General features: G+C 60.0%; 1 protein-coding gene across 2 annotated transcripts in view; it reads left to right on the top strand.

Annotated features, from left to right (window-relative positions):
• Nucleotides 1-24842, top strand: part of ADARB2 (adenosine deaminase RNA specific B2 (inactive)) — a 335917-nt gene that overhangs the window by 239719 nt on the left and 71356 nt on the right. The window contains exons 2-3 of one of the 2 annotated variants that reach the window (XM_077897346.1): nucleotides 5026-5112; nucleotides 12637-13511. In XM_077897346.1, coding sequence (XP_077753472.1) covers nucleotides 5026-5112; nucleotides 12637-13511 — 962 coding nt within the window. The remainder of the gene's footprint in view (nucleotides 1-5025; nucleotides 5113-12636; nucleotides 13512-24842) is intronic. The other variant, XM_077897347.1, reaches the window with a different exon arrangement.

Here is a 24842-nt window from a genome sequence, read left to right on the forward strand (position 1 = left end):
CGGACAGCAGCTGGGGAGCCGCGTCGAAAACACACATTCCTGAAAGTGCGTGAGAAAAACTCTTTGCCTTTACCCCAAAACCCTTACTCCTTGCCTCCTGCCTGCACTGAGGCTAATTATTTCCTTGCTTCCCCGGGGGCGCCCACCTGTCCAGGCTGGCCCATGTCTGTGTTTAGCTGGAAGTCACATCCACGAGGGACGTACCTGGACGCGATCGGAGCACACGGCTGGGAAGGAAAGTGGGTCGGGAGGGAGGGAGGCCATCTGTCCGGCCGTGTTCTGGCAACACGAGACCCTGAGACGGCGCGTGAGGGGGGCCGAGGTGCGCCGCCCGGGGGCTGTCGCAGAGCTCTGTGCCTTCCGACGGTCACCTTCCTCTCGGGGGACGCACGGGCCCCGGAGCCACGCCTGCTGCGGCCAACCAGACGGAGATAATTGTACAGAACTCGAAATTGTTGAGATGGGGGCGGCGCCAAAGGGCTCAATTCATGGGCCTCTTGAAAACAACCCGCGCCGGGAAGTAGTGGGCACTGCTGGGAGGCGCAGAGCACGGGGTCAAACTCGTACATGTTCTGGCAATTGCGGTGTTTATCGGAAGTTGGGGCGGGCGTGCTGTCTCACATGAACGGACCGTCCAGGGAGCTCCGCGCGCTCAGGCCCCGGAGGACTCCAAGGTGCTCGTCCTACTTGGTCAAGAGGCGAACACAGTCCTCACGGAGCAGGACCCAAACTATGGGCCCCTCCCTGCCCGTCCTGACCCCGCCGTGGGTAAGCAGGGTCCTCCCAGGCCGGGTTTATAACCCATTTTGTGATGATTTTCGGGTGTGGTGTGCGGTCGAGCTCAGGATTCACCTTCTCCAAGCTGGTGTACAGTTTTTTCAACTCTATTTGTCAATAAGACTTTCTTCTGCCCCATCGTGTGACTCGCAGATCTCTGTTGGGAATCCATTGACCGTATGCATACGATTCCCTCCCTGAATGCAGTTGTGTTCTGGCCTATTTATCTGCCTCTACGCCATGACCCTTGCCACTGGAGTTTGCTCTTTGTTATCAACATTCCCAGACTGTGGTCTCACATGGTTCCAGAGAAGAGCTCCCGGCCCCTGAGAGCACTTCCCCCAGGCTCTGAAAATACACGAAATCACTTCCAAGGGGCCACAGCCACTTATTTTGCAAAGAGCAATGAGGTCTCCAATGCAAATGTCCTGGATCCCTTCAGAGGATGCGTTAGAAAGGGCGCCGGCCAGGCCTCCCCTGGAAGTGACCCTTGGCCGGAGGGCAGCCCGGTGCCGCCCGGCACCTCTGCCAGCCCAGGTCGGCCGTCTCTCCAGTTGGGTCACTCTCTGCAGGTTTGCAGCAAACACTCTGGGTGCAGGGAGAGACTTTCCCTCCAGAAACACCTTCTCCATCTTCCAGACTTTGCAACGGGGGGTGGAGGGCTGCGGGAAGCGCAGGGAATTCTGTATGAGCCGGCTCCTCCGAGCTTGCCCCCAGACGTCCGGACCTGAGTAAAGTAGAAGCCCGGTCTCCATGTCCCTCCGTACCCGCGTGAGCCCAGCGTGGGGTGGTGCTGAGCCCAGTGAACAGAGCAGGCTGGACATCCGAGCGCTGCTCAGATGCAACCAACCCAACGCAGAGTGCGTCAAGGGAACAGCCACCAACAAAGACGCTGACGAGGAATCTTCGTTGCGATTTTTCCAAATAAAAAAAAATGTAATCCCCGCCGTCTTTCCTAATGACACGCTACGGCTGCAGCCGGCCCCCTCCTGGCGCAGAGTTGCAGGTGGGCCTGCCCAGCAAACGGGCCAGCCGCTCGCTAGGTGTCCTGCTCTGTTCCGGGTCGGGGGCCTAAGCTGGAAACCTGGAACCCACAGCGCTGGAGGAGCTGCTAGGGCATGAAAGACGTCCCGTTAGATTTGATTTATTAAACTGGCAAAATATACACAATGTAAAATTTGCCGTCTTACCCGTCTTTAAGCATACAGTTCGGCGGCATCCAATACACACGGGTAGATACGTCGTTGTGCCACCACCGCCACCATCCATCTCCAGACCCTTATTTTCTCGAACCGAAGCTCTGTCCTCATTACACACTGAGCCCTTCACTCCCCAGCCCCTGGCTCCCACCGTTGCATTTCCTGTGTCTACGGATTTGGGTCCTCTGGGGACCTCGGACAAGAGGATGACATGGTGCGTGTCCTTCGGGTACCCGTTTATCCCACTCAGGCCCATGGTCCACACATGTCGTAGCCTGTGGCAGTGTCCCCTGCCCCGTTTTTCAGGATGAGTAATAGTCCATTGTGTTGTCCATTCATCTGCTGGTGGACACTCAGGGCCCGTCCACCCTTCAGCGGCTATGAACACTGGTGTGCACGGATCTCTTTGAGACCTCACTTTAGATCGAGGCAGCCTTGCTGGTTACACAGGGGCTGCGCCACCATTCCCTCAATCCCGACCCCTCCGCACCGGCACCGACGCTCGCTACTTCCCAGTTGGCGTCTACACGGCAGCCATGCCAGCGGCGGGGAGGTGGCGTCCGTGTGCCTTTGGTCTGCATCTCCCTGCCCATGACAGTGTCCGTTGGCCATCTGTCTGTATGTCTCCTTTGGAGAAGTGTCTACTCAAGTCTTTTGCCTTAAATCTGGATTTCAGATAGATTGAATGATGTTCCAGTGTATGTTTGCCCCACACAATACTGGAGATAGATAGATAGATAGATAGATAGATAGATAGATAGATAGATAGATAGATAATTGATAGATGATTGATGATTGATAGATATAGACAGATAATAGATGATAGATGATAGATGACTGATAGATAATAGATGATTAATTGATAGATCATAGATGATTGATAGATGATAGATGATTGATATAGACAGATAATAGATGATAGATAATAGATGATAGATAGATTAGATAGATAGATAGATAGATAGATAGATAGATAGATAGATAGATAAACACTAAATAAGTATCTGGTGTTTACCCGAAATTCAATTTTAACTCAGTGTCTGGGGTTTTTATTCGATGAATCTGGCAACCCTAGAAAGCAAGAACATTGAGGACCTGAAACAATCTTTAAATATTTCACAATTTTGCTAAGGTGAGCTCTGAAATGGTTTAGTGTATTTTTGTGGGTGTTTGGCCGGTAGCCCTGCTTTATTAGAAAAAAATGTAATTTCATTTTGAGATGCTCCAGACTAAATCATTTGAGCTTCACACTCTTTGTGTAACATTATTGGGCGCCCTTAATGAAATTATAACTCAAGCAAGAGATTTCATTCCCTTGTAGTAAATTAGCTTGGGCTGTAGGGTTTGGGAGAGCCAATCCCTCCCTGGCTTATTCTTCTCGTTCCGTAGAATGAAGAAAGAGCAGGCATTTTATATTTGAGTTATTTATTGTTCTCTCTGAGTGAACATTATACCGTTGCCCGTCCCTACTGGAAACAACAGCTGTTAACAGGCTCCTGAGTGAATTTCAATGCGAGCTCCCCCGGCCTCTGGAAAGCCTGGGAAAGGGAGCGCAGGCTCGGAATTGAAAGAGAAAGAGCACAATCAGGGCCTGGTCTGGATGCCTGGAGGCGAACGGCGAGAAAGCCAGGAGTGGAGGTGTTGGTGCAGAGTCACAGGTGATGTGTGCACCAAGGGACCCTCCCTCCCGGGCCAACCGTCCCCGCTCTGAGGACACAGGCAGACGGGCCCCGAGAGCCAGCGAGTTCCTAGAGATGTGTCTCCTGCCCCTGCGGCCGGGCCAGGCCCCAGAAGAGCGGCAAGGCCCCTTGCTGGCCCCAGGACTCCGGGACAGGCGGGTGCAGGAGAATAGGGGGCGTGTGAGCCGTCCGTGGGCGCTCTCCTCCACCCCAGAGTAGGTTCCCCTGAGGACCGGGGCTCCTAGGCTCCCCTGGTGGTGGTGGTGGGGGGGTTAGTTGGTGGAATCTCTATGGAACGGAGCTTTTCCTTTGGCCCCTTCATTAGTTGTTTTTCAAGTCTCCCAATTGCACTCCCATCCCACAATTCCCCGATCTTTCCGGCTGACAGATTGCGGGGGGGGGACACTTGGGGGGCTCAGTGGGTGAAACGTCTGCCTTTGACTCAGGTCATGATCTCAGGGTCCCGGGTCGAGCCCCGTGTCGGGCTCCCTGCTCAGTGAGCCTGCTTCTCCCTCTGCCTCTGCCCTGCTTGTTCCCGCTCTCTCTCTTTCTCTCAAATAAATAAAATCTTTAGTAAAGGGAGAGAAAGAGAAGCTGCAGGGCCTGATGTGGAAGCACAGGTCGTACAGGTCCTGAGCGGCATCCCCCAGGGCCAGCTGCCCGCCCCAGGCCGACCCAGGACAGGTGGTGCCTTCGCTCCCCCGTCACTGGGCCGCGGGTGAAGGGCGCTCTCTCGGGCTCCTCTCCCTGCTCGGCGGCGGGCCCATCAGCAGGGGCACAGTGGGGGCCTCCACCCCGCGCCCCTTTCTCCTTCGTGGGCCGCTGCTTCTCCTGCTGCCCAGATGCCGCCGGGTGTATTGTACAGCGTTAAAGTCCACCCTGGTGCATGCACCTCGAGCCCACAAAGCAAGCTCTCCGCTAACAGGGAGAGATGGTCTTGGCTCTGTTTGCACCATCCCCGTCCCGTCTAATGAGGGCTTTTTATCTTAACCCACTTCACTCCCTCTCTGTGAAGTGCCCTGGGTCCGAGGCGCTGCCCACCCAGCCTCCTGCAAGCCCCCGGGAGGCTGTTGCCCCAGGGACCATCGCTTTGAGTTTGGAGGAACACAGAACCAGAGGAGGAGAGATGCCAAAAATGAGAAAAGAAGAAAGATGGAAATCATAAAGTTTAAAATGGAACGGAGAGAGGAGTTTGATAAAAATGCTGTCAGAAATTCAATAAAAGACTGAACCAGAATGAAGTGGCTGAAACCAAAACGAGCTTTCAACCTCCCTTGTCCAAACCCTCAGTAATAAGAACCTAGGACAGCATTGAGTTTTTCTGAAACTCGATGTCAAAAGTGCATTTCCTGTTCTTCTTTTCTTTCCAGACAAAGTAAGCATGTTGTCAGCCTTGATCGCTCCCTTCAAGCACTTAAGCCCCGAGGCCACAAACACGGAGGATGAAGACAATCTAAGTAAGCGGCTCCCTTCCCTGAGCAGTCGCCCCCGGCGCACCAGGGTCCCCTACTGTCCCCAAACACGGAGACCCCTCGGGGTGACAGCACGGCTGTCGGGCTTCCTGGAGGAGGGGGCTCTGCTCCCATCCACCCCTCAATCCCTTCCGCCTCATGAATCCCATCCCCACCCGGAATCCTGTCCCTACCTAGAATCCCGTCCTCACCTAGAATCCTGTCCCCATCATGAATCCCGTCCCCACCGGGGTCCTCCACCTGGAATCCTGTCCCACCCGGGATCCCGTCCTCAGCTAGAATCCTGTCTCCATGTACAGTCTCCTCTCTACCCGGGATCCCGTCTTCAACCAGGATCCTGTCCCCACCTGGCATCCTGTCCCACCGGGAGCCCCATCCCTACCATGAAATCCCGCCCCCACCTGGAATCCCCTCCCACTCTGGGTAGTAGAAAAACATGAACAGCGACTATAATTGAGCACTCGAGGGATTGCAGGGAAATGATCAGTCTCTCGACCCCCGCACCCCCGCCCCGTCTTTCCTTTGTGCTTCCCCTTCAAAAGGAAGAAAGGAAGGGAAAGAGGGCGGGAAGAAGGTGAGGAGGGAAGACAATGAACAGTTTGGACGATTATTTAACAAGGAAAGAGCTGGACGGGTGCCTGCTTGCTGGAACATCTCTGGCTCGTGAGTGAGACCGGAGAGGCTCCAACACAGTGTGGGGTGGGGACGGGAGAGTGGGCTGGGGAGGGAATCCCGGGGGCCACGGGGGAGCCAGGATTGGTCTGTGTGTGCATGTGGGGGTCCTGGGTGTGTCCCGTGCACTGTCACCCCTAAACAAAGGGACGGCACACTCCAAACCACACAGACCCCCCTGTATGTCAGCGTCATGTCACAGATGGGTCACCGTCCAGATGTGGACTGCGCCCACGGCTTGCTGGGGGCTGGCCCACGGGGTAACCACAGGACCGCAGGGACCTGGACAGCAGGCACGTGGGAGGCCCCACACAGGAGTGCCGTCCCCTCTGCCATCTGCTCATGAGGAACACGGCCGTCAACGGGACCAAGGCTGAGGCACTACCCTGCGTCGCCCCGCAAATCAAAGCCACCGAGCCACTGCGTCAGAACCAGGGCGGACTCAGACCCCGGCCACTTGAAGTAAGGGCTGTGGGGTGCGGACTCAGTACGCCCGGAATCAGAGCCTCGGGATCGTCAGGTCCGGCGCCCTCCTCAGCACGGCACCTGCGTCAAAAGGAAGTGTGACAGATGCTTGCTCCTGTCCTCTCGGGGCCTAGTGGGGAAAGCTGCAGGACTCGGTCAGTTCACTGCTACCTGCTTCAGAAATGGGCAACACACATGTGCGTACACATACTAGGAAACTGAGCTTGCACGCGCACGTGCCCCCAGCTGACCTGGACGTGTGGACAATGCGGTTTGATCAAACGTGTGGAATAAACACGTTGGGAAAGAAAGTCTTCCTCTGCTCACCCTCCTCTTTTCCACCTCGGTGGGCTCAGTCCCCGCCAAGTCCACTTGGAGCCCAGCGTGGGGTGAGACCCCCCGACACGACCTCATGCTCCGGTCCACCTCCCCGGGAGCCCGTGCCCCACGCTCCACCACTCAGCCCCAGGGCTTCATCCCCACGGTGGGCAGGGAAACGTGACCAGAATCACGGAGTTGAGACGGGAGTGTACTAGGACGGCACGTGGAGACCCGCAGCAAGAGCCTGGAACAGAGTAAACGCACAAGCTGGCCATCTCCCCTAATTCAGCTCGCTGGCTAACGGGTGGGAGCCTACAGGCAAGGACGGCGTGGGAGAGCCTTTGCGGTGCTTAGAAAATCTTCTTGGGAAACCCTATTCTCATGCACTGTTCAGACCTCCACGTAACGTCCTCGTCTTCAACTTCTGGTCGTGCTGAGTACTGGGTCTCAGCAATTTGTAATCCAAGCACCATTGGGACGTGGAAGAGAAGTGGGTGGTGTGAGCAGGGTGTGTATGACAAGTGTGATGTGTGCTGTATGCGTGCACACACCAGTGCAGGGAGGAAGGGTGGGTGGGCACACACTTGTGCAAGGAGGAAGGGTGGGCATACACACACCTGTGCAGGGAGGAAGGGTGGGCGTGCACACACCTGTGCAGGGATGCAGGGTGGGCCTGCACTCACCAATGCAGGGAGGAAGGCTAAGCATGCACATACCTGTGCAGGGGGTAAGGCTGGGCAGGCACACACCTGTACAAGGAGGAAGGCTGGGCGTGCACATAGCTGTGCGGGGGGAGGGGGAGGCTGGGCGTGTACGCACCTGTGTGGGGGGGAAGGCTGGGCGTGCACGCACGTGTGAGGGGGGGAAGGCTGGGCGTGCACGCACCTGTGCGGGGGAGGGGGGAGGCTGGGCGTGCACGCACCTGTGCGGGGGAGAGGGGAGGCTGGGCGTGCACGCACACAGCTGTGCAAGCAGAAGAGTAGGCAGGTAGAAGCGAGTGTGAACCTGCCTTGAAGCCTCCCTTGCTTCCTAAGCCGCGTGACTCGGTGTGTCTGGCCTATTACACGGGGTGCTCCGCCCGTTTCGCGGCGAGGTCGCGCCTGCAGCCTGCGTGGGCTTCCGCGGCCCCGCGTCCACGCCCGCGTGTCCCTGCAGCCGAGCCCGAGCCCGCGGACACGGCGGCTGTGGGCGCCCCGGAGCCCGGGGGGGTGGAGGTGGGGGTGGGGGTGGGGGTGGGGGTGGGGTCTGCCCCGAGGTCCCCTGGGCAGCCGCGGGCGACTGTGGCGCTGCCCGGGGCCTCCGCGCCCGCGGCCGACCCGGGCCACACGAGGGCTCACGCCGGGGCCTCGCTCACACCTGCCCCGCGCAGCCGGCCTGCCCTCGGCCTGGGCGGTCCGACTCCCCGGCAAGCGAAGTTCCAGGCGCGGACACACACGCGCACACACGCGCACACACGCAAAATCCCGCGCTTCGTCCCGGGGTGCAGGCCGCACGCGCTGGGCCTCGAAGGCGGCCGCGGGGTCGGGGGCGCCGGAGGGAGGACGCGGCCCGGCCGAGGAGGGCACCTGCGGGCCACGGGACGCGAGCCCCACGCGAGCCCCACGCGAGCCCCACGCGAGCCGGGCGGGGCGGGGCGGGGCGGCGGCTCCCTCGTGGACGGTGGCCGGGTCCTCGCCCGCCGGCCGCTCACGTGCCCCCGGAGCCGCTCGCCGAGGCCGCAGCGTGGACGTGCCGGTCCCAGCCCGCGAGGATGCGCGCCCCGGGGTGTCGGACCCGCTCTGCCCCATCCGCGGCCGCCCCCGCCCCCGCCCCGTGCGCCTGCGCAGACACAGGCCGTGGCGGGGGCGGGGGCGCGGAGAGGGCGGGGCCGAGGCGGGAGAGGGCGGGGCCGAGGAGGGAGGGGCGTGGACTGGGGCGGGGCGGGGACTGAGGAGGGGCGGGGCCCGGGGAGGGGCGGGGCCGGCCGACCGGCACGTGCATGACCCTGCAGCCGTGCAGCCGACCTGACCCGACCCAACTGCTGACCCGCGGCGGCGCCTCCCGCGGCGACGGGAGTTTCCTGCGAGTGGCTCGAGGCCCTGTGTCCTGAGAGTCTCTGAGTTATGACTGAGGAGAAAAGCAATTATTTGGGAGAATGAGCTCCAGGGTGGAATTAAAGGACTCACTAATTCTTATAACCTAGTGTGACCCGTCCGGTCGGGCTGTTCCGAGTGTACAACAAATACAGTCTCAGAAACAAATCATTTTTATCACATCATAAAGATTCTAGTGCCAAATCTTGCCCCCCGACCCCAGGGAGAGCCCTGGCAGGTGGGTGGGCGGCCGCCGCTATGGCCATGGGGGTGACAGTGCTCAGGGAGCACACAGCCTGGGAGGCCGCAGCGCTCACGGATCACTGTGTACAGATTCCCGGGTCTCCCCTGAGCCACGCACAACACCCAGCAGCCGGCTCTGCACACCCGTCGCCCCCCGCACCCAGAGCCCAAGTCCCACCTGCGCTCACCCACAGCGTCCCCTCCATGAGGCCTGGGACAGTCCCCGGAGAAGACCGAGTCTGAGCAGCGAGGAATGCAGGTCAGCCTGCAGGGTCAGCACTGGACAAGCTCCAGGACGACTCCGGATCAGAGCAAGCCTGCTGCCCACATCGGGTGACCCAGTGGACAGGGTACAAGGTTCGAGGCCTGCGACCAGCCCGAGCGGTGATGCCCCCAGGGCAGATTGGACGAGGAGCATCTGTTTCCGCCCACATCCCCAAGGGTAACCCACGACTGTGCGCTTGGATCCCGCGGGGCCTGGGCCCAAGGGAGCACATGCAGGGCCAGGCACCCCGCGGCCTGCATGACGACAAAGAGGCTCTCTGTGGCCTCCTGACCTCTTATGTCCGGGTCATTCTGACGACAGAGCACGGGAAGCCCAGGAGCTAACAGTGAGGGCCACTCCCTGGGTCGGGAGGGACTGCGATGCACCTAGTACCTTCCACGTGGAAGAAGGAAATGTGAGTTTGCAGGGTCAGAGCTGGAGTCCCGTGGGAAGTCCGTGTGGAACGACAGTAGCGAGATGGCCCGGACCTGGCGAAGGGGCCGGAGGCTTTCCAGCGTAGGCTGCCGATCTTCCAGCGCGGGCTCCCGATCTTTAGGTGGCGCCAGGCCTGCGGGCTGGTCTCTTCGCCAGGTGGCCTTCCCGGGCCCTCGCCACCATCCTCTGGCGACAGACAGGGCATCTGTCTGTGTCCCACTGGACTGGGCCTCCCAAGAGACCAAGGCCATTTACCCAAGGCTGTGGGCTCTGGGGAGCTGGGAGGGTGGGGCCAACGTCCGCCTTGCTGTCGGAGGGGAGATGCGGGGTGGGCGCCGGGCTCAGACGGTGACAGTGTCCTGGGGGCCCTGGGCTAGTCCGAAGGAGGGACTGCCTCTGTCTCCTGCCGGTCTCAAAACACACAGAGAAACATGCTTCCTGTGTGTCGGGGGCCTGGCTCCTTTGGTTCACGCTCAAAATAACGTCAGAAGGCACGTGCTCTGAACACTGATGTGTGACATTTTAAGAAAACAGAGTTTGGGCATGTGAAGGACCTGCCCCTGGTCACTCCAACCCGAGAGGCATGAGCAGGAGCCCCGAGCTGGCAAAGTGACCGCCGCCCCCCGGACCCTATGGGCCAGTGAAAGAACACTCGGCCGTGTGCACGGGAGCCCAACGCCCGGCCTGCGCATCTGCAGAAACCAGGGATTGTGGCCAGGATGTCCAGGATGCGGCCCAGATGCCCGCTTTCTCCATCAATTATTATTAGTTGTTGGTTAACAAGGAAGCAAGCGGCCTTCCTGCCGCAGCGCGGTCGCCCCGGCTCGGGCCCCGGGCAGCGGTCACGGCGGCGGCCGTGGGTGTCGGGGAGCCGGGCAAGAGGACACAGAACCAGTTCCGTGCAGGTGGGGGAGGTCGGGCCGCAGGGCTGTTCCTCCAAGAGGAACCTTTGTACCTCGAAGGCAGGAGAGTTGCTCACCGAGCCCCGCCTTCCGGGAACCAGTTCGGATTTAGAGCAGCCCCAGCAGTTTTCTACGCGGTCTACCCTGCGGCTCCTGGGTTGGGTTTTTTTCCCCATCTTTGCCTTCAATTTGAGAAACTGCATGCATGGTTCATCTGATCTACTATCTCCGGGCCTGAAATACCCCGAAAGGCACAGCTCTTGGCTCTCTGTCCCTCAGATGCGTCACGATTAACAAAAGAGGCAGAGATTAACTGCTTGGTATCTGGGAGGTAAGTCCTTCTACCACAGCAGCCTGTAAAGGGACGGCATCCGCCTCCCGCTGAAGGACCCTCGGCATCACGCCTTTGAGCAAAGTTACGGCCGCAAACCTACCACCACGCGTCACGCAGAAGCAAACTGCCCGAGGAAACACGGACCCAAGGATCCATCGTTGAGCGGTTGGGGTTTTAGCAGACGGAAAACACCTCCCCCCGCACCTGACCCCGGGGCTGGCACAGGAGCCCTGAGGACGCGGCCCCCAGAGAGGGCACCCCTCCCGTGGGCACCTCGCACTTTACCAGTACGTTCTCTGCCAGCAACGCCCCAGGGGCGAGGTCGCAGGGTCTACGGCTCTTACTGCTGCCGGCCTGGGGCAGAGCTCAGGGAGCCCACCGGATGTCTGTTCAGGAGCTATGGGCTGGCTGTAAGAAGCACCCCAAGTCTCCACGTGCTCAAGGGGAGCCAAGTGACTCCCGACTCCCGGGGATCTGCATGGGCCCTGCCTGGCCCCGGGCGGCCACCTTGCCTCCCACCTCTGTCAGAACCGAGGGCCAACCGCGCTCAGCATCCTCAGGCCACCCAGAGCCCAGCACAGGGGTCCCCGGGAGGTAGCCCAGAAGATGATGGGGCGATTCTGCTTCCATAAAATCAGCCTTACAGTGGCTGCAAAGGTTCCCAGGACGCCAATGCCCCAACCACCGAGCCCAGATCCAGCGCCTCCCTGCTTGAGCCTCGTTCCTTCCAGAACATGGTGCTGCGATCCCCACACAGGGTGGATTTTAGGAATAGGATGTGCAGCTCGGTGAAGGTGTGAGGCACCTGCGGCACCCACCTCCACCTCGGGGGATTCCAGGGGAGCCCGAGGGGTCAGCGCCCCGGAAGCATGTTCACCCGTGGGGCCATCGGGACTCTCAACCCGAAGCGACCACACCTGAGATCTCCTGCACAGAGCCGCGTTATCGGCTGCAGGTGCCCCAAGATGGCCAGTCCACGGAGCACACGTGTACCACCCACGGTTAGCAGAAAACAGTTCTGCCGAATTTACTTTGTATCATTTCGAAGGAAGGAAGGAAGGAAGGAAGGAAGGAAGGAAGGAAGGAAGGAAGGAAGGAAGGAAGGACCGACTGTAGACACAGAGCGGCCCCTGAGCCCGCATCATTTTCCTCCATGTGTCTCGGGGGCAGTACAGATGTCTCAAACCTTTACCACCCACGTGTGACCACACCATCTGTGTGTGTCATTTAAAGTCCCTATACCCTTACCTGCATGTTGTTCACCATCTAGCATGTTCCTGAGATTCACCCACGCTGACGGACACAGATGTAACTCATGCTCATGACATTAGTGTGTGCCCTGTCGTGTAAGACATCACAGTTTACATACCCCCACCCCAAACCTCATAGAAGGGCTGGGCTGCCTGTTGGTCTGCTCTGGGGCGGCTTTGGGACACGGGAATGCAGGGCCTCGGACGGCTGGCCTCAGCCCCAGACATCACAGCCGGCGCCCAGGGCCGCAGATGGCAGCCGTGCCAGGGGTGCTGTGCTCCCCCACATGCCCCCAACACCTTCTGCTCTGAAATGCGTCTGTGCAAGAACTGCCCCGGGGGACGCGGGTCCTTCTGCCTCCGGGCAGGTGGCCCCCCTGTCTGGGGCTGCGGCATCACACGTGTCCCCGCAGGTGCCCGCCCAGGGTGCTCCTCCCGGCTGGCTTTCGGTTCGGGCCAGGCCGAGCTGCGCCCTGGAGCCCCCCGTCCTGCGTGTGGCCGGTAGCGAGCTGCCAGGGCCCTGGGTCACTGCTGTCTTTCTCACTTGCAGGTACCAGCAGCGCCGACGTGAAAGAGAACCGCAACGTGAGCAACCTGGAGGCCCGGCCCCTGCCCGCGGGCGACAGGGCCCGGGGGGGCGCACCCAGCGTGAAGAGGAAGCGGCCCCTGGAGGAGGGCAACGGCAGCCACCTGTGCCAGCTGCAGCTCATCTGGAAGAAGCTGTCGTGGTCCGTGGCGCCCAAGAACGCGCTGGTGCAGCTGCACGACCTGCGCCCGGGCCTGCAGTACCGCATGGTGTCGCAGACCGGCCCGGTGCACGCGCCCGTGTTCGCCGTGGCTGTGGAGGTGAACGGCCTCACCTTCGAGGGCACCGGGCCCACCAAAAAGAAAGCCAAGATGCGGGCGGCGGAGCTGGCCCTGCGGTCTTTCGTGCAGTTCCCCAACGCCTGCCAGGCTCAGCTGGCCATGGGCGGCGGCGTGGGGCCGTCCCCGGACTTCACCTCCGACCAGGCCGACTTCCCCGACACGCTGTTCAAGCAGTTCGAGCCCGCGGCGCCCCCGGAGGCCTTCCCGGGCCGCCACCCCGCGGACGCGGCGCTGCTGGGCTCGGGCTGCCGGCGCGGGCGGCTGCTCTGCCGGCCCCTGGACCTGGTGGGCGCCGCCCCGCGCGACCGCAACCCCGTGGTGGTGCTCAACGAGCTGCGCTCCGGCCTGCGCTACGTGTGCCTCGCCGAGCCTGCCGACGGCCAGCGCGCCAAGGGCTTCGTCATGGCCGTGAGCGTGGACGGCAGGACGTTCGAGGGCTCGGGCCGCAGCAAGAAGCTGGCCAAGAGCCAGGCGGCGCGGGCGGCCCTGCAGGCCCTTTTCGACATCCGCCTGCCCGGCCACGCGCCCAGCAGGCCTCGGAGCCCGCTGCTGCCCCAGGTGAGACGCGAGGGCGGCGGGCGGCGGGGGCGGGGCGGCCGGACGCTGACGCCCGACACCCCCTCGCCCCCCCTGCCCCGGCCGGGCGCCGACGCCCCCCCCACCCCAAACTGGCGCTGACTCCCGGCCCCCCACCCCTCCCTTTCCCCCCGTGCCACGGCCAGGCACCGATCCCGCCCCCCCACCCCAGCCAGACACCGACCCCCCTCCCTCGCTCCCCCTGCCTTCCTCCGCCCCAGCCGGGGGCCGACCGCCCCCCACCCCCAACCCCCCTGCCCCGCCCCGGCCTCGTACTCGTCGCCAGGAGCGACTTCCCAGCGGCCGAAGAGAGCAAGCCTGTGAGTGTGCAGAGCGTCCATACCCGCCTGGCGTGCGGGTCACGGGGGGCAGCGGCCGTCCCAGGGGTTATGGCGGGGGCCCCGCGCCTCCAGCAGGCCCGTCAGCGCCCGTGGGGGCTGGGACCCACTGGGCTTCGGGGACAGGCCCCTGAGCCCGCCCATCCCGTGTCGGGGCCGCTGGGGGACGCAGGGCCCGGGATGCGCGGGGCGGAGGGCTCGGCGACAGGTGCGGCTGGAGGCGTGCGGGCACGCGGTGGTCACGCGGTGGGCACAGCAGGCACGCGGTGGTCACACGGTGGTCACACAGTGGTCACGCAGCGGTCACGTCGCAGTCGCGTGGTGGTCACGTCCCGGCCGCTAGGATCGCGGCGCGGGGTTGCAGCTCACGCTGGGGCCCAGGTCAGTGCGCGTGCGCGGCCGGCCCGTGCCCGGTTCCCAGCCCCAGGCGCTCGGGTCCAGGCGCCCCTGGAGCCGCAGGCGGGCTGGGGGGCGGGGGCGGGGGCGGGGGTGGGGCCGGCGGCCCCCACCCCTCCCGTGCAGACCCCGGGGCCGAGCCGCGACAGGACGGCCCCGCTCGTGGGCTCCTGGTTCAGCGGCAGGTGGGGCTCGGGGTCGGACCCACCGCGAGGCCCGAGCGGGAATTCCTGCTCCGCCGCCGCCCCGGCCTCCGTCCGCGCGGCCCTGGAGCTCCTGAGCACCTGGAGGCGCCTGGACCGGCCCCGCCTTTCACCCCACGCTCACCTGTCCAGGTGCGCGCCCCTTGGCCTCCATGACCCACCCTGAGCACGGGGCAGGGGGGGGTGGAGGGTGCGCAGCCCGGCTCCCTCCTCCCCACCCCTGTCCTGGGGGTCACGGCCCTGCCTCTTCCCCCCTCACATGTCCAGGTGTGCAGCGCTTAGTCTCCATGACGCACCTGAACCCTGGGGGGAGGAAGGAAGGGGTGCACAGCCTTGCACTCTCCTCCTCACCCCTGTCTTGGGGGTCACGGCCCTGCTCCCTCCTCCCCACCCCTGCTCCCTCCTCCCCCACCCCTGCTCTGTCCTCCCCCACCTGTCCAGGTGTGCTGCCCCTAACCTCCATGACCCACCCGACCCCCTGGGGGGGGTGCACGGTCTTGCCCCCCTCCTCCCCCCTCGTCCCCCTCCCCCCCCCCCCCCCGTCCTGTTCCTTTCTGTGCCGCGTCTCAGGGTCTATGGCTCAGCCTTGCCGACAGGGAGGGCAGAGCGGCCTCACGCAGGATGGGCCCCGCGTGTCTGAGCACCACCCAGGAGCGCCCTCCGCCTGGCCTCTGCCCCGCCCCCCCGCGCCCACGGGGCTGGCAGTCGGAAGGCATCCGCGTGCTGCGGCTGGAGGCCTTCTCCTTGGCTGAGGCGACCCCGGGGTGGGGGGCGGGGCAGCGCCCTTGCCCCTGCTGAGTAGCAGCGGTTGACCGGGAAGGCAGCCCGTCCCCTAGAGCCGGCCTTGGAGTCGGGTGACAGAGAGCGCAGGCAGCCCAGCCGGGCCCACGGGGAGGACGGCGCCCTGCCCTGCTCGGGGTGAGCGTGGAGGGTCCCGGGCCCGTCCCCGCGGGCTGTGAACGCTCGGGGCCCTCTGCAGGAAGCCTCCTGTGGACTGACACGCGGCGAAGGAGAAGCTCCTATGTGGTCCCACGCGGTCCCACGGGGAGCGGCTTCCAAGGCCGCGGTGGGCCCCACGCGAGACACCCGTCCAGCAGGTGCCGGTGTGCAGAGCGGGACCCTGCAGGTCGCCTCACCTGCACCCTCCGGCCCCGAGCGCAGGACCACGCTCCCCAGCCCTGCTCTGCCCCAGCACCCATGCGGGGAGCACAGCCGCCCTGTGCCCCCAGCTCTAGGCCTGCGGGGACCCTGTCTGGGTGGCCCAAGTACCGGCCCTGTTGGGGTGTGGAGCGCGTGCTTCTCCACGCTGTCCACCTGGAAAGGCAACCTTCACACACTTGCTTCTGCTTCCAGTGAAGAGCAGTAGCCTCCGCAGAATGAAAACCCAAGGCTGAGACTCCTCCGGGATCGGGTTTTCACCGATTCCTTTATCGGGCGCGTTTCTCAGAACTGGGCTAGTTTCCTTCCTTCGCTTTCCCGAGATCAGGCTTTAGGTCTCGGACCAAGATTGTATTCCACTAAGACGCGGTGCAGACCTCGGGGGGAGGCTAGGACATCACACAGGCGCACAGGCTGCGCACTCTGTAAGTCCGTTGCTGAGGACGGCGACAGACCCGGAGGCAGCAGGCCCCTTCCCTGGCCTGTGCCTGGCGCCTCTCCTCCGCACAGGGGTCCTGTAGCTTACAAGGTATCTTCAAGGAACGAAGAGACCGTGTCAGGATCCACGCACGGTGCCCAACCTGAGATGGTTCGCCGTGACCGTGTTTAGGCTTCACGGGGGCGCATCAGCGGTGCACGTTCAGCAGATGCCATCCTGTGAACTTTGAACATAGACCTCGCCCCGGGCCAGCGGCAGGCGGGACAGTCCTCGCTCGTGAGCGGCTCCCAGTCGCCCTGCGATCACGGGAGGAACTGCGGGCACAGGGACCACCGTCCTGCACCCGCACCGCCATCCACTCTTCAGGTTGAGCACCGCCTTCAACACACCGTGTGAGACCGTCAACACCCGAGCATCAAGCAGGCTCCGCGTTAGGGGCCTCATCCCAACCGCAGGCCGACGTGAGGGTTGTGAGCACGAGCCAGGTCGGCCGGGCCCAGCTGGCACGTTCCAGGTCACGGGCGTTAGAGGCACTTTGGACGTAAGGATGTTTCGGGAGGTAACCTCCAAATGCTCATTCCCTGGGAGTGTTATCATAAAGTAAGATAAAGTCACAAAATCCTTCTCTGTTAGGCCTTTACTTCCCACCCCCAGCACGAGAATTGCTGACTTCACGAAAACATTAGATTCAACGGCAAAGGCGGCTCTCCCGGCGACGCCTGTAAAAGGAGAGTGGGTCAAAGTCGCGTGATTTCAGGAAACAGCCCCTCCGGTGAAGACAAGGACATTTACTGACTTGTGTGAGCTTCTCTCTCACACTCACTGTATTTAACTTTGTTTTAATTTCCACGTGTCTCAAAGATTAGTTTTTCCCTTAGAGTAAGAGGGAGAATCACCTAAACGTGTTCCCGCAGGTGCGTCGCTCCAACCGCACCCTCGGGAGTCCTTGCCCAGCTCTGGTCCCGCGTGTGCCACTGTGGCTGAGACAGGAGGAACCTTGGGACTCTAGGACACGATGGACAGGAGCAATTATTTTTTTCTTTAAGTTTCCGCGTTCGGCAGCCGATGTGGAGCAGAGCGCCGGTGCGCAGCCCCATTTCATGGAGCCTGCCCCCGGAATTAGCTGCAGAATGGGGCCGGGGGGACCGCTGGGCCTTCTCCACAGCTGTGCGGCGGGACGCTAATAGGCCCCCGCGCCGTCCTTCCCCAAACCGCAAGGTCACCCCCAGCCGCCTCCGGCCGCTTCCCAGGTTGTGTTTCTCCACGCTCTGTCCGTAGGGTGGCCTCCTAACCGCCCCAACGCGAAACCGCTAATTACTGTCGCCGCAACAACTCAGCAGGGCTGGGGCCCTCAGACCTTAAATAGGCGTAAATTGGAAACAGCAGTGGAAATAAATCATACCCACGTGGCTTTGAGATGGCTGGACACTGTCCACGCCGGTTCCCCCGGGGACACACAAAGCAGACGCCCACGCCTTCCCACACGGCTCTGGGGACACAGGAGGGCACAGCCAGGGCAGACTGTGCCAGCGGCCGCGGGTCCAGCCTGAGGCAAGCCCTGGGTGTCGTCTGGACAGAGTCCTACAGCTCCGCGGGCCCCACACGCAGGAACAGCAGTCTAGACCCGAAGTCACTTCCCTGGGAAAGGGTCCAGGAAGGCATAGGAAAGAAAAAGCAGCGAAGATCCAGGCTGGGGCGGATGGAGCATGTTTACAAACCGCTGGTGAATTGGTGGGGGGCTCTGATTGAGCCGCACGTTGTCAGCCAGCACCCAGGGGGCGCCGCTCTGCTGAGGCTGCGGCCTGCGGACAGTGCAAGAGACCCTCGCCTGGCCGCAGCGCTGCAGACCCCAGCCCGATGCGCAGGTTCCCTGGGACGCAGGGTGAGCCCTGATTGGAGGCCGCTGTGGGCTGGGTGTCCGGTGACGCCGTCGGGCCGGCCCTGGGGCTGCCAGGGAGGGACCCAGCCACTGGGGAGCCGGGCAGGCAAGGACCAGAGGGATCCCAAGAGAAGACGGTGCTTCGGATCCAGCATCTGCACCCCCGCGGGGGCTGCGGGTGATGGCGACGAGCACGCAGGCCGGGACCCAGGGGGCAGCAGGATGAGCGCACAGGGGCACACAGCCCAGGTCCCCACGGACCAGCAGGGAGCGCGCCCGGGGCGCCCATTTAGAACCTGGAACCGACTCTCTGGTGGGGAGGAGAGGAAAGCGGCTCCGTGTCCACTCAGCCAGAGGTCCCTGCCTCTCCGTCCACCGGGCTGGGTCCCGGGGAGCAGCATCCTGCAGGCCCGACTGTGGCTGGCTGTCCTGGAGGAGCCCTGGTCCGGCCGGCCGTCCCAAGTGGAAAACCCACGTGAGTTAAAACTCCGCACCTTCTAGAGGAGCCCTCACACCACCAGTCGGACCTGACTTTCTTGTTTCTGTATGTTCCCCGTAGAGGGATTTGGGAGGGAGGTTAAAGTGAGCATTTTATTAATGTGATCTGAAGAATGGAAATTGGACACGAGGAACGATTGATAAAAGGATAAAGTATGTGCAGCGCAGTTCCCGGGGCGCGGGAGCCGCCAGGATCTCCCACCGGTGAACGAGCCAGAAGGTGAAGGCCACGTCCTCGTCGGCTGGCATGGCTGGCATGGCTGGCGGAGACGTGGGTGTCACCGTGTGTCGGCCTTCCTGCGCCCAGGAGGTGCCTGGGGGTCTGGAAGCTGCCGCCCTCCGCGGGCTCCCCCGTGTGGACTGGCTCCCACGAGTCTCCTCACCTGAATGGATGCTGCAGGACGTGCGCCTTCCCTCGGCGGCAACGTGAAGGGCCCAGACAAGGCCCGCGTGGGCCCCGGGTCCCGAGCAGGCTGGGAGCAGACTCCAGCCTGTGAGTAAGTGTCCCAGCAGCTGCCTTGAGTGACTCCGTGACTCGTTCCCTAACGTGTCCTGGCGCGTGAGATGAGAGCTAGACAGTGACCGCAATGTGGTGCAAGAGCGTGGACAGCGGGAACCCCGACCGCACAGCGGGTGCCAGACCCCGTCCTAATGGCCCACGGCGCCCCCTCGACGAGGGCGGAGAGACAAGGAGAGGGACGGGAGGCGGGAGGGGTGGGCATCGCCTAAACCCGTGGTCGGAAGAAGCTCGACGGGCCACTCGCCTCAACACGCGGGAACTGGAGCCTCTAGGTCCCCGTCGCGGCGCCCGGCCACCCGTTGCTCCACGGTGCCTGGCCCAAGCCCCAGCGCGGTCAGCTCCTAGATTTACGGGGCCACAAGCCCACCCCAGCCCAGCACCTTGCATGGGGGGCCCCTTCACGTACCTGGGAAGGTCGGCTCACGCTCCATAGAAAGCTCCCGGACAGACCCTCACGGGAGAGGGAGGAAAGGCTCCGAGTTACATGACCTGCTGCTGCTGGTTCCCAGTGTCCTGCGAGGATCCCCGCACCCGGCCACGTGGGCGCCCCCTGCGGGGAGGGGCGGGCGGCAGAGGGAGGCCGCACACGGGACACAAAGGCCACGGCCACCGAGGACGGCACACAGGAGCGGGTGTAATTCTTCCTGGTACTAAGGACAGCCATAAACTTCACCTGACACAGGGAACTCTCGGCGGGCTCAGAAGGGGCGGGTTTTTTCCTACAGAGAACTCCCGCGGCCTTCGGAGGGGGAGCAGGGTGCAGGAAATGTCTTTTCCGTGAGGAGCACCTCATAAGTCACCAGGAGCTGAACCTAAATGGAGTTGCAAAGGTCATTCTTATTTTATAACAAGAAGAAATTTCCAAGGAGCCCTCAAACCCTTCATTTCCACAGCCGTGCGCGCTCGTACATCATCCGCTGCTGTCAGCCGCCTTCCGCGGCCAGGGTATTCATTTAACGAGCATCCAGAGGGCTCCCACGGTGTGTTCGGAATCTCAAGGGACGGAGGTGCTGGAGAAGCCGAAAACCAGCCTTTAGATGCTTACGTTAACTAGGCTCTGAGTATTTAGAGCTCTGGTGAGCGGAGGGTGGGCGGGACGAAGTCATTAAAGTCACAGCGCGCGCGAGCGAGGGCCACAAGAACGGCACAGTGAGGCCAGTGCCTTGGTGGAGGTGCCGGGGCACTCCCTCCGGCCCGTCGGATTATTGCAGAGTGAGCGGCAACCTTTGAGTCTCTCACAGAAGCCCACTGTTGGGAGCCTCCTGCCCTGAATCCCGGGGCCAACCGAAGGATGATTCTGAAATGAGTTGGTGCTGAATTTATAGGCATTCCACAAATTAGAATGTTTGTGTATCGGAGTTTCTTAATATGGGGGACACATTTAGAAATCACTAGATTTTACAACCAAATAGCTTTTGAATAAGAGTTAATTATGTTTACGTTTGTCACGGAGATAGGAGATACGTGGAAACACACTATGAATGGTCCTATTAACCACACAGCCAAATGTGAAGACCCACTTAGTCCCATTCAAATCCAAATTCAGTGTTAAGGCACTTGGAAGGCAGTTTATTTGTGATGCAAACGTATCTCTGACTTGTATGCACTAAATGGAATAAACAAAGCAAGAGCTACTTACAAAAACAATGAGATAATCAGGATGTGCGAATTTTGCTTTGATGATTTTTAAAATGGGGGGGGGGAGCGAGAGAGTATATCTTATCTAGGCAGAGACTTGCTTATTCTGATTTAAGATATATCAAAATGTTCCCTAAATTGAGAAAAGACATAAATGACTGCCAGAGTTTGTTCATAGCTCAACAAATGACTTGTAAACTGTCAGGGCTACTTGCAAAGAGACTGGTTTCCATGGATCCATCCGTCCATCCATGCGTCATTGCCTCAATATATCCATCCTCCCCTCTTAGCATCCGTCCATCCATCCATCCACCTAGCCAGCCATCTGTCCACCATCTAGCCATCCATGTATCCATATATCCTTCCATCCACTTGTCCATCAGCCCATCCATCTGTCTATCCATCTCTCCATCTCTCCAGCCAGCCAGCCATCTATCCACCATCCCTCCATACATCCATCCATGTATCCATCTATCCATCCATCTGTCCATCCGTCCATCTGTCCAGCCATCCAGCCATCCAGCCATTCATCCATCAGTGTATCCATCCTCCCATCTTAGCATCCATCCATCTATCCAGCCAGCCATCTATCCATCTATCCACCATCCATCTATGTATCCATCTGTCCAGCTGCCCATCCATCTGTCCATCCACCCATCCTTCCATCCATTTTACAAGTAATTAATGAGCATACGCTGCCTCAGGTGATGTGCCAGGTGCTAGGAATACGCAGAGGTGAATAGGATAAAGACCTCCCTCCTGGGAATTGCTCACGGCTGGTCAATGGGTTCCCCAAATTGTGCCCCAGTAATTCCCAGCATAGCATCTGCCTGCGCATCACATCTTAAAATGCAGATACTGGGCACTCGGCCTAGACTTGCCACATCAGAACATCTCGGGTTGCATTTTCACAAAGTCCTCCGAATGATCCTTAGTCACCTGAAAATTTCAGAATTGAACTTGGGGAACGGTTTGAAATGAAAACAAATAATTACGATACGTTTCACTGCACCATTATAGGGATGTGTTAAGTGTTGGGTAAAAGCTGAGGGGAGAGGACTAAGACCCGCAAAATAAACACTCTTTGTTAATGAGAGCACGACGTCCTCCACACTGGAGCTGCACAAAAAAGTTCCACACATCCTGTAGAGAAACCAAACGGTCGAATGTGAAGCTAATGTTAACTCTGTGCAAATGTGTTTGGCTTCGTGAGGCGACTTTCCTTATAAAAGGAAAGCTGCAAAATCACAGAAAATAATCCACCTTGAAATCTCAAGGGCTCATCTGTTAAGGTTGTAAATCTTAATGAAGGAATCCGTATCAAAGTAGCTGGATTGACAGGTGTGAATTATGACGATAAATGTCCACGTGCACACACGGAGTGCGTGTGTACACAATGAAAGCAAATATTCTCTTTTCTTATTCTTTTTATTCTGACTCTTCTGAGGCCTGTTTCTCTTTAAGAGGCACAGGGTGACAGACCCACAGGGTTCACATGTGACTGCTTCAGACGTTACTGCCCCCGGCACCTAATAGCAGTCATAATTTTCAATATATTTGACCCAAAAGAGAGGCTGACCTCTTTCATGCGTCATGTCATTCACTAATTAATTAATATGAAACTGATAATTAATCCATTTGCTGGATATCCGCTGAACACCTGCTCCGTGGTGCGTGCGGCCGTCTTCCTCCAAAATGTGTCCCGCTGCACGGCTGATGCCAGGGAGGGGGCCGCGCAGCAGGGTGCCTTGGGTCCTGGCTCCCACCTTCCCAGAGGCGACAGGCAGGCACATGGGCACGGAAATGACTTCATTGTGCCTCCAGCCCAATTCTCATCTGATTTATAAACATTTCCACCATGAAGTTTATCTGCATTTGTGAAAATGTCTCTGGAGTGCGCGGCGCCCGTCTTTGAGAGACTCCCTGATCAAGGCCGGCACGGAGGGAGCAGGGATCGTGTCTGGGGCCGGGGCCCTGCAGGTGCGCACGGGGGCACAGGTGCAGCGTGGGGCCTGAGCTGGCCCGACGCCCGCCCTCCCGCCAATTCTACAGCAGCAGCCCCACGGAGCAGGGCCGCGAGCCTCTCCTCCTACTCAATTCGGCTTTCCGGGCTTGGGCTGCTGAGCTATTTTCCTATGCGACCGTTCTCAGCCACACACACACACCTCTGCCTAGTTACTAGAAGTACGTATTAGGGTGATGAGAAAAACTACACCGGGTATAAGGACAATCACCCGCTGACCCCAGAAGCAGCCACGGAGGTGCTCTGGACTCAGCAGACCGTGGCGGAGCCGGCTGGCCCCGTGGTCGAGGCCGTGGCCGTGGACGCGGGAGCCCGAGCCTCTGCCCCACGGCCGGCGCCGTCTGTGTGACTTGGGCACACCGCCTGTTCTGTGAGGTTGGCGACGAGGGGTACCGCCCTCACAGGGCCGTGGTGACGACAGAAGTGCCTCGTGTGCCCTGGACCTCATCCTTCCCGACAATGCAACGCCAGCCGCCTAAATATTGTGTAACGGGGGGGCGACTCCAGAGTAAGCGATCAGGCACCAAAGTTCATCAAAACTGAGGGGAAAGCCAGTAAAAATTGAGTAAACTCAGCTAAGTCCGGGGCACTTCTCATGAGCTCGGTAACGGAAGGAGAAATGGATCAAGCACTTCCCTTAACGAGCTCAGGGACCGCACTCTGCGATGGTCACCTGCAAGTGGCGCTGGCAGTGGGTGGTGTGCACGGGCCCAAGCCCCAGCAGTGGGCCCGCCTGCGACGGGGCTCCCCACAAACGGCTGTGCCCCTGCCCGCAGTGTCTGCCGCTCCGTTCCTGGCCTTCTTTTTCTGTTAAGGACAGGGAAGGAGACAAGGAAAAATCTGGATGACCTAAAACCTAGAGAAAGGGAAACAGCAGCTGGGCCTCCCAGGGTAAGCAGATAAATTATTTTTACTTATAGTCAATTTAGTCAAATCATTTGAAAGCTTTACGGGTTTTCCACAAATTCATGTATCCTATCTGAAATTAACCAGATATCCTCAAAAAACCAAAATTGCAAAAACATAGAAGGGGAGGGGATGGGCACCTGGGGGCTCAGTCACTGAAGCATCTGCCTTCGGCTTAGGTCATGATCCCGGATCCTGGGCTCAAGGCCCATATCGGGCTTCCTGCTCAGTGCACAATCTGCGTCTCCCTCTCCCTTGGCTCCTCCACCCTGCTTGGCTCTGTCTGTCTCTCTCCTCTCTGTCGAATACATAAAAATCTTTTAAAAAAAAGAAGAGGAGGAGGAGGGGAGTTCTCTCCATTCCTATCCTCTGTGCTCACCGGTATAAACACGTGCACGCTCCTGGGGCCCTGAGAATCCTTATTTCCAAATATCAAAAATATGCCATTCTTTGTTGCAGTATTTCTCATTAATCAGTAAAAGGTCTGAAACTTCTCTATTAGATGCCCCCAAACAGCAGCAGGAACCTGTGCCAGTCAACACGTATTTCCAGCCTTTCCCGTTTGCAGATTTAGGATCTCAACAGCCGGCTTCGTGGGCCCTGATGCTCCAACATATGGGAGTGGCAAGAACAGGAGGTGGCTTCCTGCGTCAGACCAAAACCATCCCGTGGCCCGACGGTGTCCAGAGGGGTTTATCTGGAAGCCGGGGAACACCACCACAATCACAGCTACGGGGACTTCTAAACACACCGAACAGCTCGCCCGGTCGTCGCAAATGGTTCAGACCATTACCTGGTCAGCGTCGTGTGTTCAAGTCTCCAACGTGTGGTGTGTGTAGATGGTGCATCAGGGAGAAAGAGGAAAATCTAGACCTTCGATTACGTGGTCTCTTAATCTCATTATTTTTATAACACTCCTATTAAGCTAGATCAGGGGCCGTAAATTCTTCCTGTCAGCGTGCGTGATCCAGAGGTTTTTAGTACACTCAGAGTCGTGCAACTGTTACCGCTAACGTTAGAACATTTTCACCACCACCACCCCAAAAACCCCAAAAAACGGTATTAGCATTCTCCCCACCCCCCACGCCCAGCCCTGGCAACCACAGAACTACCTCCTGTCTCTAAGGACCAGCCTATTCTGCACATTTCACGTAAATGGAATCACGCCCCTGGCAGCCTTTTGTGTCTGGCTTCTTGCACTTAGCGTATTTTATTCAAGGTCCATCAATGATCTAGAATATTACCAGTGGTTCACTCATTTTTAGAGCCAAACTGCATTTGATTATATGGATGTGCCACCTTGTCTTTACCCATT

This window comes from Canis aureus, chromosome 5 (genome assembly GCF_053574225.1).
Source record: "Canis aureus isolate CA01 chromosome 5, VMU_Caureus_v.1.0, whole genome shotgun sequence".
NCBI lineage: Eukaryota > Metazoa > Chordata > Mammalia > Carnivora > Canidae > Canis > Canis aureus.